The 17204-nt window shown below is 33.8% G+C and overlaps 1 protein-coding gene and 1 pseudogene across 1 annotated transcript; both read left to right on the top strand.

Moving 5' to 3' along the window:
- Positions 1–865: 865 nt before the first annotated feature.
- Positions 866–4110, top strand: LOC108212836 (double-stranded RNA-binding protein 1). Its single transcript, XM_017384549.1, has 4 exons — positions 866–1079; positions 2600–2689; positions 3544–3779; positions 3862–4110. The coding sequence occupies exons 1-4, from the start codon at positions 866–868 to the stop codon at positions 4108–4110; spliced, it is 789 nt and encodes a 262-aa protein (XP_017240038.1).
- A 6174-nt stretch (positions 4111–10284) lies between these two features.
- LOC108211936 ((R)-limonene synthase 1, chloroplastic-like) lies at positions 10285–12979 on the top strand (annotated as a pseudogene).
- Positions 12980–17204: the final 4225 nt, after the last annotated feature.

Genomic DNA, 17204 nt, shown 5'->3' with positions numbered 1-17204 from the left:
CCTCTATAATCTGAGGGGCTTCCATCGGCTTTTACCGGTGGAAAGCCCCAATCTTTTCTTCTTTTTAACAGTCTTTGTTCATCTTTTGCTTTTGTTTAATAAGTTCCCAATTTATTTGGATTTTGTTTGGTCTCTCCTTGTGTGAGAGTTTGATTTTGATTTTCTTTACTGTTCGTCATGTCTGAGATTCCAGATCTGCAGGATTTTGATGGTGTTGATTTTCATAATGTTGATTCGGTGATGAAGGTTATTATGGTAATACATCTATGGTCGATTGCTCAAAACAACAGTTGGAGGATTAAAATATGTATATATCTCTTCAAAAAATCGTTTGGTTGCCTATCCAAGATGGAAGGATTCATCAACGATATTATTATGCGTTTGTTCAATTTCGATCATGTATGTAGACGCCGTATAACTTTTTATTATTGAATTATTTTTCCTTGTTAAAAAAAAAAATCTCTTGGATTTTGAAGAGATTTTAAAAAGTTCAATATATACTAACAAATCCATCAAAGTCTATTATGTTATAGAATATAAAAAAAATTCGACTATGTTTGAATATAAAGAGAACCAAAAGTATTCTATAAAATTCTAATTAACTAATTCCAAATTTTTTAAAAAACAATTAAATTTTCAAAAAATATCTCAAGATTTTAAATTATTTTTAGTCTCAATTAAATGGGATTTTACCAATCCCTATTAAATACTCTCATATTTCAACAGTAAACAAGATTCTATTAAATACTCTCATATTTCAACAGTAATCCAAATCTGTTGTAATAAATGCATTTTTTCTTGTATAAATACAGTCCTAAACCGCTTCTCTCGTAGAACCCTCGAGATAACATTTTCAACCTAAAAGATGTACAAAACCCAGCTTCAGGAACTCTGTCAGAAGAAGAAATGGGCTTTGCCCAGATATTCCTGTGTGAAGGAGGGACCCGATCATAACCCTTGTTTCACAGCTTCAGTTGTTGTTAAAGGTGTCACCTTTGACACAACCCTTCACTCTAACAATATCAAAGATGCCCAAAATGATGCTGCTAGGCTTGCTGTCGATCACTTTATTGCATCTGGTACAAATTCGATCATTTGGTCCTTTTTGTTTAAAGATTTAATCTTGGCTTAGTTTATTTTTGGTTGTGTATTTATGGGATTCTTTAATTTTCCAGTACTAATCTGATTGTAATACCTTACAAAAATAAATTGTATATCTGATTGCAGTAGATTCACTGTATATACTAGTGTTACAGAAATCGGTAATCGAACCTAATCGGTTGAGCTACTGATTCAGGGATTAATCGGAAATCGGAGATTAATCGGAAGGATTAAGCGGAGTGAAAATCGGATTTATTATAATATTAAAATATGATTTAGTATTTAGTTATTATTATATTAGCTATTTAGTAACTAATATATTTATTATATTTATAAACTCTATAATTATTCATATTTAAAGTGATATAGTATTTTAATTTTAATAATTTATATATACTTCGATTAAAAAATATATATAAGGATTAATCGGATTTCAAAAAATCGAATCGGGTGACTGACCTTGGAGGGGATTAATCGGTTAAACTGGGGATTTTTAGAACAGTGGTTTATACTTGTAATACTTATTAACTGATTATACACATTATACTTGTATGCAATACATCTTAACTGATCATAGATACTGAATATATTTTCTATGGTATCCTCATTGCTAAATGGAAAAGCCTAACACTACTTGTTTGGTATTGCTGTGGGAGTGGGATAGTAACAACAACATTTTTACCAACATCATTTTAGCTTTGAACAACACTCTCAAACGAATTCTAAGTATACTGATTGGTGATACATTTTTGAGGACCCGAATATTAATAATTGTGAAGAAAAAGATTATGTGAATATTAATGATGAAGAGTAATATTCGACCAACTTTGCATTTCTTTTTTAATTTGAATTCAAATTATTCTAGACTTTCTTGAAGTTATATGCTGATGAATTTGGATGTTTGATCATAGATATAATTGTGTTTTGCTTTTGAATGTCTTCTTTTTTATAAATTTTAATATTTAATTATAGTTTATATCTTGTATATTTATTTACCTGTGATGAATCCACAAGTGTAAGGGAACAAATTCTCATGATAATATATTATAGTGTTGATATAGGCGAACAACACTATGAGCGAGCAAGAAATCATCACAAGAGATAGAAAGGCTTTTTCTTTTTTGTGTTTAAATGGCAGTTGTGGTTTTGTTAATTAAACCATACATTTTTTATTATATGCCAATGCTCATATGTATAATTTTATATTTATTTGTCTTTGATGAATGCGTGCACGTTGCATTGTGTGTTGGGCTTGTGCCCTCGGAGGCATTTGCAGTTCAGTGCTCATGTAACACGAATTTCGATTTAGGTATATGTATGGCGGTTACAAGTTCATTTTGCTTCTCAATTTTAATCTATGTATTTCTTGTTTAAATAGTAGTATTATAAACTATTGAAAATTATATATTGTATTTTTATTTTTTTCTTCATTTTGAATAATTTCATAAGAAACTTGTTATGTTACTATAATTTATCATTCTTTTCCCTGTTTATTTAGAACCAAAAGCAGAAACTGAAACTGGACAGCCAGGGATTGATATACATCAGGCTGGGAAATTGCAGTCAAGTGAAGAGGAATTCAAGAATGGTATGAGAGTTGACATATTGCATTTTTATTCCACAAATATAAATCTCTAGCTTAAAATTTGTGTACATACTGAATCTTGTAACCTACAACACAAATGCTTAGCATTAAATTTGTTTTCATTCTTTCTCTTTTAAAACTTCCTTTAATTGGACCTTCATGAGTTCTTATATTCCCATATATCAAGGGAGTTTATCTGGAAAGGGATAGCTGGGGAAAGATTTCCATCATTAATAATAGAAGGATTTAAAAGTGCATGAATCTATTCTGAACAATAATAAGTCAGCATCAGTATAGTTGGGTGCTTAGCTCGTCCTCCTTATATAGTTATATTACCTTATAATGCAAAGAATTCTTCAACATTCACCAAACTAATAGTAATTTGTCTTACAATATCTACTTCTTATGTTTTATAGAAATCTACTTGATTAGGACTCTTGAGATCTCTACTTCTTGTGTATTATAGAAATCTACTTGATTAGAAACAAACCCAACTATTTAAGTTTCTCCAGATGACTCTGGTACTATTAAGCACAAAACACATAGTGAAGTTAATTCCTAATCAAGTAGATTTCTATTATAGTACTGAAGAAGTAGAGATCTCAAGACAAGTTATTATTAGTTTAGTGATCCTTTGATACACAACCTAAGCATTTCTATTTGAAAAGCGACCACATTTTGACAGTGGCTTTTAGCCACTTTTCTTGTAGTGTTAGTACCAACAACATTAGTTTGAAATCCTTTGATACACAACACAAGCATTTCAATTTCATGTTGAAATGTGTTAATTAGTATATCTTGTTTTTTTTAATCTCCTGACAATTAGAAATAATCTTACTCTCACTGCATGCTTGTAGATGATATGGATGACTACAAGCTGAGGCTGCAGACTTATGCACAAAGAAATAAACTTGGCATACCGTTGTATTTAAGTGATAAAATAGGCCCACCTCATGCTCCGTGCTTCAAGGCCAAAGTATTTGTTAAACGAATTCCTTATGAAAGTCCAGGGTCTTATAAGACTTTAGAGGAAGCTGAGATTGCTGCTGCACAATTTGCTCTTCTTTCATTTGCAAAAGATACCTTACAAAAGGCAAGTTCTTCAAGCTAGTGATTTTTTGTCAATCGAACTTTATTATAGTTTGGTGGAGTCCTAACTCAGTTTTAATGTTCAGGCACCTGTTTCTTTGCAAAATTCTTGTCCACTCTACAAGAACGTGTTACAAGAGTTAGTTCAAAGCATAGGTTGCAATTTGCCAATATATAAAACTGAAATGTCTGGTGGTGAACCTCACAATCCATCTTTCATATCCACCGTGGAAGTAGTCGGAGTGATATTTCAAGGCACAGTGGCAAAATCCAAGAAACAAGCAGAAGTCAATGCTGCAAGGGCTGCTTGCACTGTTTTTATGGAACGTGACTAGAATGTTTTTAGATGTGTTTCCTCATGACTTGTCCTCATGGATGTGCCTAATCAGTTATTGCTTGTTTGCGAGAAAGTTTGTTAAGACCTGGTTATCTTTGTTTTTCTTCCTTTCCTTAGATGTGTTTATCTGAACATTTTATGCAAGAATATATGAAAAATTGTATGGATATATGGATCCTTCTAATTTATTTTTCTGGTAAATCATGAGGGCCTGTAATTTCTTAAATCTCTTGAAAAATTTATTAAATATTTTGTAAATCACAGAAATCAGGCATTAATCTGAACATCTTTTAAAACCTCAAAGCTTAATTTAATGCTTAATTCAATTTGATACCTAACACAACTATAGTCATAACTGGCTTCTTGTCATTATTGCTTTCATTTGGCAAGGGTAAGAGGTCTTGATATGAAGTCCTTTGGTAATTGTTTGGTTTCACTATTAAAACATACGCCCACTACAACAAAAGTGGGTGTTTAATTACGAAGGATTTTTAAAACTACATCCGTCGTAAATGGATGTAATTACGATGAAATATTTTCGTCGCGGTTGAACGTGCATGTCTTAAGTTCAAAATTAGTCGCATGTATAAATTTCATCAGAAGATTATCATTACGTCATAAGTTATAAGATGGTGGGCTCCAAATAACAGTTATGACGTAAAAAATAACGTACTTCAAGTGTGGGTCCCATTCAGTAAATTTCTTTGTCTGAACTTACGACAGAAACTTTTCGTCGTAAAATAGTTAACTTGCGGCGGAAATAATGTTGTACTTTAAGGGTGGGTCCCAACTAGTAAATTTCCTGTCTGAACTTATGACGGAATATTTTTGTCGATTACCTTGCGATGGAAATAATGTCGTACTTTAAGGTTGGGTCCCATTAGCCTGAACTTACGACGGAATATTTTCCTCGTAAAAGGATTTTATTTTCGTCGTAAGTAGTATATTTGAAACGGAGGAAGTAACCATCTTCCAATAATGCCAGTGTGCTCTTGATTGGCGTAAATGCACACTGCATACATCAAAAATTACAGATGGCTATGAGGAGTGTCCTAAACCGAGAAACTCTTTCTAGACGCTTAAAAATTGTTTCCCAGTTTCTCATTTGTAATCACCATTTAAAGTAGTGTGCTAAATTTCTAGCATTTGAAATTGCTTGCTAATCTCTAGCATTTAAAGTTGCATAGGTTTTCTGGATCAGTGTTACTGATGATTTCCTTTTAGATGCCTCGCAATCTTTTCACATTATTTGTTTACTAATATCATCAATATGTTTTGACTTGATTCTATGTTTGTCAATGTACATTACATTGTTTTTTAGATTTTCATCCTCCTTCCAAAAACTTGCTGAATATTTCACGGTCAGGCCAAGTGCAATTGCTAGTAACACAGCCAATACGAAGTGAATCACTTACCTTGCCATCTTCACGTTTGTTGCCAGCGCAAGACCTAATTTCTTAGCTCTTTCATCCATTCTACAAATGGAGTCGGAATCAGATTCATGTTTTTGATTTTTAGTTCCTTTCATCTTGTCGTCTTTGGCAACATACCCGTCATTTTTCTTGTTTGTTGTAGTGTTTTTTGAGGCATTCTCAACATTATATCTAGAGTCCCAAGGTCTGTAATCACTTGATTCTCCACTCTTCCCGTCATTAGTCACCTCTTTTTTCACCTGCTTAGAGCAGTTTCACCATTTGCTGCAGTATCCCCTGTTTGGTATGTACTAAACTCTGGATTAGTCACAGTAGTAGGTTTACTTCTGCTTTCATCATTTACTTTCTGGACAAAAATTATAGCTACGGATTTTTAGTCAATCGACTCTTTGTTATGTTGTACTTTATTATAGTTTCACTGGTTTGGTGTGCTGATTTTCTATAGCTGGGAGTGGTTGTAATGTTTGATGATCACTGCTATAAGTGCCTGGTGGAGTCCTAACTCAGTTTTAATGTTCCGGTACCTGTTAATTTCTTTGCAAATTCTTGTCCACGCTACAAGAACGTGTTACAAGAATTAGCTCAAAGCATAGGTTGCAATTTGCCAGTATATAAAACTGAAATGTCTGGTGAAACCTCACAATCCATCTTTTATATCCGCCGTGGAAGTAGTCGGAGTACGTAATATTTCAAGGCACAGTGGCAAAATCCAAGAAACAAACAGAAGCCAATGCTGCAAGGGCTGCTTACACTGTTTTTATGGAACGTGACTAGAATGTTTTCAGATGTGTTTCCTCATGGATGTGCCTAATCAGTTATTGCTTGTTTGCCAGAAAGTTTGTTAAGACCTGGTTATCTTTGTTTTTCTTCCTTTCCTTAGAGGTGTTTATCTGAACATTTTATTGCAAGAATATATGAAAAATTGTATGGATATACTGAGCCTTCTTTATTTTTCTGCTAAATCATGATTGCCTGTAGATTCTTAAATCTCTTGAAAAATTACATGTTCAGTTTTCACTTTGTTTCCGTCAAATTGACCCAACTTTGACTGAGTTTTATATATTATATATATGATTATAAGAATCCGAAATATACATTCAAATGTAGATCTTGTATTTTTTTTAATTTTTTTTCAATTATACACTATATGAATATTTTAGTTAAAATTTGACTATTGACGAAAAAAAGTCACAACAGGACATGTAATTTGAAACGAAGGGTGTAACCATCTTCCAATAATATCAGTGTACTCTTAATTGGCTCACACGCTACATACATCAAATATTACAGATGACTATATATGAGCAGTGTCTTAAACCTAGAAACCCTTTCTAGACGCTTAAAAATTGTTTCCAAGTTTCTCATCTGTAATCTCCATTTAAAGTTGTTTGCTAAATTTCTAGCATTTGAAGTTGCTTGCTAATTTCTAGCATTTAATGTTGCATAGGTTTTCCGGATCAATTCCAGATGGTTTCCTTTTAGATGCCTCGCAATCTTTTCACATCATTTATTTACTGATATCATCAATATGTTTCAACATGATTGTATGTTTGTCAATGTAATCCACTGTTTTTCCAATTTTCATCCTCCCAAAAACTTGCTGAATATTTCACGGTCAGGCCAAGTGCAATTGCTAGTTACAGAGCCAATACGAAGTGAATTACTTGCCTTGGCATCTTCACGTTTGTTGCCAGCGCGCAAAAGACCTTTCTTAGCTCTTTCATCCATTCTATAAATGGAGTCTGGTTCAGGTTCATATTTCTGATTTTTAGTTCCTTTCATCTTGTTGTCTTTAGCTACATACCCGTCATTTTTCTTGTTTGTTATAGTGTTTTTTGAGGCATTCTCAACATTATATCTAGGGTCCCAAGGCCTGTAATCACTTGATTCTCCACTCTTCCCGTCATTAGTCACCTCTTTTTTCACCTGCTTAAGAGCAGTTTCACCATTTGCTGCGGTATCCCCTGTTTGGTATGTACTAAACTCTGGATTAGTCACAGTAGTAGGTTTACGTCTGCTTTCATCATTTACGTTGTCTGGATGCTTCTTCTCATTGATAGACTTCTGAAGCTCTGGAGTTTGAGCATTCGTCATCAACTTCCGCTGTTGTAATGTAGAGTATCTGATCCACAAACTTAAATTTGGAAGTGATTTTGTCCATGTCACAGTTCGGCTGTATTATCTCCAACCAGGCACTCTCAGCTAATAATCAGCTCTCTTGTTTGAGCTAATTGAACACTAAGCTGCTCCTTTTGAAAACCTGCAGCAAAGTTAAGTTCTTTCATTATGTTCTACCAATAAAAGTACAGAAATGAGCTTATTAGAATATACCAACTATGAAGTGAATGACTGCATATTAATATTCATTTAATAAGAAATTAGTTATTGAAGAATAGAAGTTGAAACTCCACTTATTTTATTGTCATATCATATGTCAATCATATATTGTGGGTGGAAACATATATGCTCGAGTAAGTAGTTCGGAGTCGAGCTCGTCGAGCTCGATTGAGGCATAGTTTTTAAGTTCGGAATTCTCAATAGAAATTCGACAGGTTTGAATTCGGCTCGAAATCTTGAATCAATTTGTCTACAAAAACTCGAAACATTTGACTCCGTCTAATATATAGTATTAACTTATTAAATATTAAATGGTAACCCAATATATTTACAAAATATAAATTTATAAACAAAATAAAGGATCAATTAGGCTTACCAACCGCAGGAGCCCTAGTAATTTCAAACTCGAGCTCAGTTTAGTATTGGAATTTTTGGCTCTATTGTTAATATATCAAATTCAAATTTCTTACGAGTTAAACTCGATTAGCTCCGTCAGGGATTTGAAATCAAGTTACCTGGCACTTTTAATGCAGAAAAATTTAGCAGATTACAAAGAATCTTAAAAAGTTTGTTGTATTGTCTTTCTAACATGATCACCTAGTGAGGCTCCTTCATTGAACGATTGAGAAAAATTTACTTACCGCTTTGTGCGTTTGCTTTAGGAATAGCGGGTATTTGTAAGTTAGAACATGATATAATTTTCAATTATCTTTTGATTTTAAATAGATATAATTATATAATTATGTGAACTTGCGATGGCGTAGTTACGACGGAATCGGAAATCATTTTATTTTCATTTATTTGTGTATTTTTAATTATCAAATATGTTAGCTTACGACGGTTTAGTTACGACGGAAAAATAAAGCATATCATTTTTATTTATTTTTTCTTTTTTAAATAGCTATAATTATATAATATGTGAACTTACGACGGAACCGGAACCATTTTATTTTCATTATTTTATGTTTTTAATTAGCTAGATATGTTAACTTACGACGGTTTAGTCACGACAAAAACATAACTTACCAACGTTTTTTCCGCGGGAAAAATTTATTATATTTTATTAGTTTGTGCCTTAATTCTAGCGAATAAACAGAGTAAATACGACGGTGGAGTGTATATGTCGTAAGAACTGACGAGAACATATGATGAATATTGATTTTCGGTCGTAAGTTTAGTTCTTCACCTTTTCCGTCGTAAATGCGTAGAATTGTTGTAGTGGGGTAACATATGAGAATGGCCTAATGTATAATATGGTGATGGATGCTATGCTGGCCCAAATTTAGATCCGCATTATGAAGACATGCTGAATATAGGCCATGTTTGGGAATTAGCGGTTAGCTGTTAGCGGATTGAATTATATGTTTTGACTAGCTGATTTAAATAGATGTTTTGACTAGCGGATTGAATTAGCGGTTTCTTGTAAAACTGTTTGGTAAATAGCTGTTTGATGAGCTTTTTGTGACACATACCCAAACCGCTAACCCAAAAAGCTCCTCAAACTAGCTTTTTGAAAATTAGCTTTTTGAGCCCAAACTTCTGTTTCAATCCGCTAACTACCAAACACTAACATTAGCGGATTGAAATAGTCAAACCTCTAAAACACCCCAAACCTCTAATTTTACCCCAAACCTCTAATTTCCAAACACCCCCATAGAAGTAGATAACATGCTACATTATTGGGAGAGAGAGAATTATATGATGGTTGTGAAACTTGTGAGTTGTTTGCCATTGCTCATATATTGGGTTTGAAATATAATCATCAATTGTAAATAAGGAGAAACCCTGACTTTCCAAATCAAAACAAGCAGGGATTTTCTCGCAGTAGAAACAAGCAAATTGAATATAGAGATGGCTCTGACAATCTTGAAGATTCTGAGATATTCCCTTCGAGAAAAGAAAATGTGAATGTACTCTCAGGAGAAGTGCTATACACAGAATATCCGTAACTAAATGTTTGAACATGCTCATAACTTAATACTTTTCTATTTTTCTATTTTTATTTCCGTTCAATTTATACTTTTGACCAGATTTAGTTGGGGACTGGAAATCTTCTGTCAATAATCAGTACATCACCAATTATTTGCTTAAATAGATATTATATTTTTAGAAAGAACCACTGTTTAAGTAGTGTGCATGTGTCGTAATTTGAAATATTGAACAACTCCATATATGGATAGTATAATAAGAATGCTCTACACTATTAACAGTGCTCTAGAGTTGCTGTTATTTGAAATTTTTACAGCTAGCTAGCTTTATGTCTTTGTCTTGGGCACAACTTTATGGAAAGAATTAGTTAAATTTCAAATAATTAGTACTAATTTTCAATAAAGAAAGTATTAATTCTTAGTGGCGTACGTGTACAGGAAATTTCGAATTCTCAGTATATAATTGATTAGGATTTCTTGCATTCTAATCACCAAAAATAAGAAAGATAGTGCATGCACATTTTATACAATTTTGATCAAAGTTATTAGCCGAAGAAAGATGAGTACTCTTACTGTGAATCATCCTTTGCCTGTCGTAAGGCGATCTGGAAATTACAAGCCTTGTATCTGGGACGACGATTTTGTGCAGACCTTGGCCACTGATTACACGGTAATGTCTTGTTTCAAATTTTTTTCAGGTTCAATTATGAATTAAGATATCAAGTTGATATCTAATTGCTCTGCATTTCATGCTAACAGAAAGAACGTTTTAACGGACGAGTGAATGAGTTGAAAGTAAATGTGATAGAGATGTTGAATGATGTTGCTAAGCCTAATTTAGCTCAACTCGAGCTGATTGATGATTTGCAAAGACTTGGATTGGGTTATCATTTTGAGCAAGAAATAAAGAGTGTCTTGATGAAGATATATGAGGATCAGAGTTCTGAGACCTTGGAAAGGAGTGATTTGCATGCTGCAGCTCTGAGATTCAGACTTCTCAGACAACATGGATATCGTATCTCACAAGGTCTAATATTTTTTTGTATTTTTTTCGGCTTACTTGCACTAAAAACACGTGTGAAGTCTTTTACTCTATAGTCTATATATATCTTAGTCCGTGTTTGTGTAATGTGCAGATGTTTTTGAGTACTTTATGGAGGATGGAAGCTTCAAAGGTTGCCTTTGCGAAGATGCCAAAGGAGTCTTAAGTTTGTATGAGGCGTACTACTTCTCCTGTGAAGGAGAGTCTATTATATATGGAGGCTGCATGGAGCTTTACATCTAAAACCCTGACAGAAATTTTAGGCAATATAACTGATCCGAATCTCAGCATCAAAGTGAGATATGCCTTGGAACTTCCAGTGAATTGGAGGATGCTAAGATTAGAGGCCAGGTGGTATATAGATTTCTACTCAAGAAGCAACAACATGAATCCTGAATTACTAGAGCTTGCTAAGTTGGACTACAACACTGTCCAAGGACTATACCAAGAGGAGCTTAAAATTGCATCAAGGTAGTCGTCAGTCATTTTTAAATTGCATGCTCTTCAATTTGTTCCCATGTATTTGAAATGTGCATGCAGGTGGTGGAAGGAACTAGATATGTCCACAAAATTGAGCTTCGCTAGAGATAGGCTGGTGGAATCCTTCATATGGACTGTGGGAATTGCCCCTCAACCACAATTTGGGAATTGCAGAATTGAAGCAGCTAAAGCAATCCAAATGATCTCAGTTATAGATGACATATATGATATTTATGGTACTGTGCATGAACTTGAACTCTTCACCGATGCCATTGAAAGGTTTGTACTTACCTTTTCCTGTTGACATACAACTTTTCCGAGTACAATATCCAATTAATCTTCAATATTGACATCATTAGCCCTATTTGCGACTCTAGGTGGGATATAAATTCTGTACAACTTCTTCCAGACTACATGAGGATTTGTTTTCTCGCGCTATACAACATGGTGAATGAGACAGTTCATCACTACATTCACAGGGAACAGAATACTGATGTTTTACCACACCTAAAAAAAGCGGTAATCTTGATCATATGTGTACTCACTTTTTAGTTTTTACTAATTTTGTCTCTGAACACTTGTATCAATGGTCCTAATTAAGTTTAATCCATCTTGAATAGTGGTTTGAACTGGTAAAATGTTACTTGGTGGAGGCACGGTGGTATCATAGTGGATATACACCAACACTGGAAGAGTACTTGGAGAACGGCAAATTGTCAATAGCACTACCTAGTCTTGCAACTCAATCTTACATTTTCTTAGCGAATCCAATTGAAAAGGAAGCATTAGAGTTTCTTGAGGACATGCCTGATATATTACACTCATTAGGAACAGTATGTCGAATAGTCGACGATAATGGAACTTCCTCGGTATGAAAATCATTATCATAAAAATTCTGCACAAAATGACATGACATTAATTGAGGTGGGATGTTTTAATTGGAGCTATCTTTGTGAATACAGGAAGCTCATTCTAATCAAAACTAAGCACATGTCATTTTTTGAAAGATGTTGTACTCAATTTTGTGCATCAACGTAACACACACGTGTATTATCTATAGGGCTTTGTTTCTCCTAAATACGTACTCAACCTAAGTTCGGTGAGTACAAAGGTTTTCTGATGTGAATGCTAATTAGGAGCTTTTATCTCTTATCTATATGCGTTGATACTGTGTAGGATGAGATAGCGAGAGGAGACGTTCCCAAGTCGATCCAGTGTCACATGTTTCATAACGGAACTAGTGAAGAAGCTGCAAGAGCTGAAATGAGGGCCTTAATGAGGAAGAAATGGAGAGAGATAAATGCTTGCCGAGCTCGGGACATGCCATTGTCAAGCCCTAATATTGAGACAATATTAAATATTGGTAGATCAGGTCACTACGTTTACTATGACAGTGATGGATATGCTGGTCAAGATGGTAAAAGCAAGGCTATGTTTCTTTCACTCGTGGTTCAGCCTGTTCCCCTCTAAGGCAAACTGAAATTTCATGTTTCAGCTCATTTTAGTTGGCTACAGATTTCAATATTGTTCTCGTGTTTCAGCGATTTGTGTGATGATCAGCTGAGATTCGTATGTACTTTTTTCGTTATTAGTTAATTGTGTGCTTTGTTTTTCAACCCGCTTTCATAATAATTGTTTGTTTCAAAACGGTGCTAGTTTTGTGTTTGAGCGGAGTAATTTTTTTAATCAAAAGCCGTCCATGGATCAATCCAGAATAGTTTGCTGGTTAATTCTGGCAAACCAACTCTCTCGTTGCAAGAGATGTAACATAAATTGTTAGTAATTTATGAATTTTAAGAAACTGTAATATATTTGGATTGTTATCAAGTCACGATTGATAAAGTTGGGGCATATCTGTGCACAGTTGACGAACATGCAGGAAATATTCACATGGGCTTGTAACAAAAAGCGTTAATTTTTAATCCTTTCCTAGCACGAGCTTGAGTCGGACACTGCACTTACAGTAAAAGCTCTGTGTCACAGTATTTGTTAAACGACGTCCTTATGAAAGTCCAGGGTCTTATAAGACTTTGGAGGAAGCTGATCGTGCTGCTGCACAATTTGCTCTTCTTTCATTTGCAAAAGATACCTTACAAAAGGCAAGTTCTTCAAGCTGGTGATTTTTAGTCAATCGACTCTTTGTTATGTTGTACTTTATTTGCAAAAGATAACGTTATAATGTTTGATGATCACTGCTATAAGTGCCTGGTGGAGTCCTCCTAACTCAGTTTTAGTGTTCAGGTATCTGTTCCGTTGCAAATTCCTTGTCCACTCTACAAGAATGTGTTACAAGAGTTAGCTCAAAGCATAGGTTGAAATTTGCCAATATATAAAACTGAAATGTCTGGTGAACCTCACAATCCATCTTTTATATCCACCGTGGAAGTAGTAGGAGTAATATTTCAAGGCGCAGTGGCAAAATCCAAGAAACAAGCAGAAGCCAATGCTGCAAGGGCTGCTTACATTATTTTTATGGAACGCGACTAGAATATTTTCAGATGTGTTTGCTCATGACTTGTCCTCGTGTATGTGCCTAATCAGTTATTGCTTGTTTGCGAGAAAGATTAATTGTTAAGACCTAGTTATCTTTGTTTTTCCCCTTATTTAGAGGTGTTTATCAGTTATTGCTTGTTTGCAAGAATATATGAAATATTGTATGGATATACGGAGCCTTCTTTATTTTTCTCCTAAATCATGAGGGCCTGTAGGTTCTTAAATCTCTTGAATAATTCATTAAATATTTTGTAAATCACGGAAATCAGGCATTAGTCTGAACATCTTTTAAAACCTCAAAGCTTCATTTATTGCCTAATTCAATTTGATACATAACACATAGTCATAACTGACTTCTTGTCATACATAACACAACTATAGTCATAACTGACTTCTTGTCATTATATTTTCATTTGGCAAGGTAAAAGGTCTTGATTGACTCAACTTTGATGAGTTTTATATATTATTTATATAATTCTAAGAATCCGATATATACACATTCAAATGTAGACATATTTTTTTTAAAAAAAAAAATAGTTGTACACTATATAATAATTTTGGTTCAAATTTGATCAATTGACAAAAAAATCAAAACAGAACATGTAATTTTAACGGAGGGAGTAAACATCTTCGAATAATGCCATTGTACTCTTAATTGGCTCACACGCTACATACATCAAATATTACAGATGACTATGATGAGTGTCCTAAACCTAGAAACTCTTTCTAGACTCTTAAAAATTGTTTCCAAGTTTCTCATCTGTAATCACCATTTAAAATTGTTTGCTAAATTTCTAGCATTTAAAGCTGCATAGGTTTTCCGGATCAATTACAGATGGTTTCCTTTTAGATGACTCGCAATCTTTTCACATTATTTATTTACTCATATCATCAATATGTTTTAACATAATTTTATGTTTGTCAATGTACGTTACATTGCTTTTTACAATTTTCATCCTCCTTCCGAAAACTTGCTAAATATTTTACAGTCAGGCCAAGTGCAATTGCTAGTAACAAAGACAATACCAAGTGAATCACTTGCCTTGGCATCTTCACGTTTGTTGCCACCGGAAGACCTTTCTTAGCTCTTTCATCCATTCTACAAATGGAGTCTAAATCAAGTTCATGTTTCTGATTTTTAGTTCCTTTCATCTTGTCGTCTTTAGCTACATGCCCATCATTTTTCTTGTTTGTTGTAGTGTTTTTTGAGGCACTCTCAACATTATATCTAGACAGGACCAATTTGATAAAAAAAACCTTTTCGACGGAAAATCATCATTTATTTACTTTAATCAGTAAATTGGATAGAGAATCGGGATCGAGGAAAGGCCTCTCTTTATTTTCAGAAAAAGAACAAGGAGGAGTTGGTTCACAAAAAAGAGACAAATTTGGCTCAAGACATTCTTGGAACTTAGGCCAATCTTAAAAGAGGCCTAACTTTTTCTAAAAATCTAATATTTTATTAATAATGTAAATACAAAATTTTATAAAATTTAAATAACAAACATAAAATCACCCTCAACACACTATTATATATAATATTTTATACTATTAATTTTATTGATTATGTCACTTAGTATATGAATTTAATATTTTTATCTATAATTTGAAATGTAAAATTGATTTAAATAATATATTAGAATTAGGCATTTATAAAATCAGTAATTTATTATATAAACACAATCAAAATACTATATATATTAAAACTAAATTGATTATATAAACATATCTGAGACGGTTAGCAACCTTATGCAACTAGAAATGCAATTTTGAAAAAAAAATTGAAAAATATATTTATTTGCATAACAAGTTGCAGGTTGCAAAGGCAAAAAAAACACCCCTCGGGCCAATTCTAATATTACCATTGCAACCTAAAAAGCAACTCAAATCAAATTAAAAAATCAACTCAAAATCAACCTTCATAATCCCCTTTCTTTAGAAAACAACTAACCCTATCCCCCTCAATCAACTAAAAAACGAAGGTTCCTCGGGAACGAGGAGTCGAGCGAGACGAAGGAGAGGGGAAGGGACGGTGGAAGTGGCGCCGTTCAAGGAGTAAATTTCGGAAGAGGTGGAGAGGTCATAGATTTTGATGGCGTCGTTGGAGCCGCCGCAGACGGCGGCGAAGCTGGAAATGATGACGACGGATTCGATGGGAGAGATGTAGGAGGGGAAGGAGAAGAGGGGGATTAGGGTTAGGGATTGAGGGAAGATGGAGACTCGGTGGTTGTGTTTTGGAAGGAGGAAATGGATAGATGGAGGGAGCTAGGGAGGGAGAGAGAGGGGTAATAAAAAAAATGAAAGATGAATTAGAGAAGTTAGTATATTTATAAATAAGATTCAAAAGATAGTATATTTGAAAGATATTAGAGAATGTAGTATATTTACAAATAAAGTAGTATAATTGGTAAATTCTCTTTATATTATTAATAAAATATTAGTATTTTATAAAAATTAGGCCTATTGACCTAAGGCCCGAAAATGTCTTGAGCCGGCCATGCTCATGTCATCATGTGTGATTTGATTTTCGCATGATTGACCCGTTATGTTTGTACATGACTCTGCGCAAGGATATATATGCTTTAGTATTATCAACGGAAAATGCAATATTTGGATTTCTTCAAGGAAAAGCCTCCATTTCTTCGGAGGGTTTTTGACAAGAACAAAGAAAGAAAGAAAGAAAATACTTCTAAAAATAACTTCTTCAATTAAACGATTATATTAGGAGTTTTTTTACTACAAACTTTGAAATTTATATGTAATAATTAATTCAGTTTTGCAATCTATGCAACCAGGAACAGAAAAGTTTTTGTAACTTGATATTGCAGATTGAATCATTCCTAATTTCCTGGAAACATGTGGTTTTATCAGCTGACAAAGGTCATGAAGGGAAGGAGCATGACTATCATTTTTTTGGTTTAACAGGCCGCCCCCCATTCTTTGCTAGAGTGCTACAGTTGCCATTCTTTGAATTTAGTATGGTTATCATATTGGAGTATATGATTATCAGTAGTTTGTTAGTATGTGTTAAATAATACAAATTGCAATATTTATACATTCAGTTTGTAGCTAGTACTGTGTAGGCCTCTTGGTCCCCCAGCTATGCTGGCTCTAGTACAAGGTTTTTGACCTCTAGGGCTGTCTAGTCGGTACCTGTGTTTGTTGCACATCATGATAAAAGAACATTGTATGGCTCATTCACAGAAGCAATGAAAACATATCGTATTCTGTTCAAGCTTCTTTTACTCTTCTTAATGGTTGCTTTATGCTGAATTATATTTTCTCATTATATCATTTTCAAAATTTTATTCTTTTTACTTTTGTTAAAACAGCAGGTAAATTGAATGTATCTGTTCGGTTGATTTGTAAATTTTGCCTA

Source organism: Daucus carota, chromosome 3 (assembly GCF_001625215.2).
Source record: "Daucus carota subsp. sativus chromosome 3, DH1 v3.0, whole genome shotgun sequence".
Classification (NCBI taxonomy): domain Eukaryota; kingdom Viridiplantae; phylum Streptophyta; class Magnoliopsida; order Apiales; family Apiaceae; genus Daucus; species Daucus carota.
The sequence above is the reverse complement of the archived record's forward strand: the minus strand, read 5'-3'. Positions and strand labels throughout refer to the sequence as shown.

Coding starts and splice junctions, on each gene's coding strand:
- LOC108212836 (XM_017384549.1), top strand. CDS start 866: ATGTACAAAACCCAGCTTCAGGAACTCTGTCAGAAGAAGAAATGGGCT. Junction 1,080..2,599: donor CGATCACTTTATTGCATCTG/GTACAAATTCGA, acceptor CTGTTTATTTAG/AACCAAAAGCAGAAACTGAA. Junction 2,690..3,543: donor TGAAGAGGAATTCAAGAATG/GTATGAGAGTTG, acceptor GCATGCTTGTAG/ATGATATGGATGACTACAAG.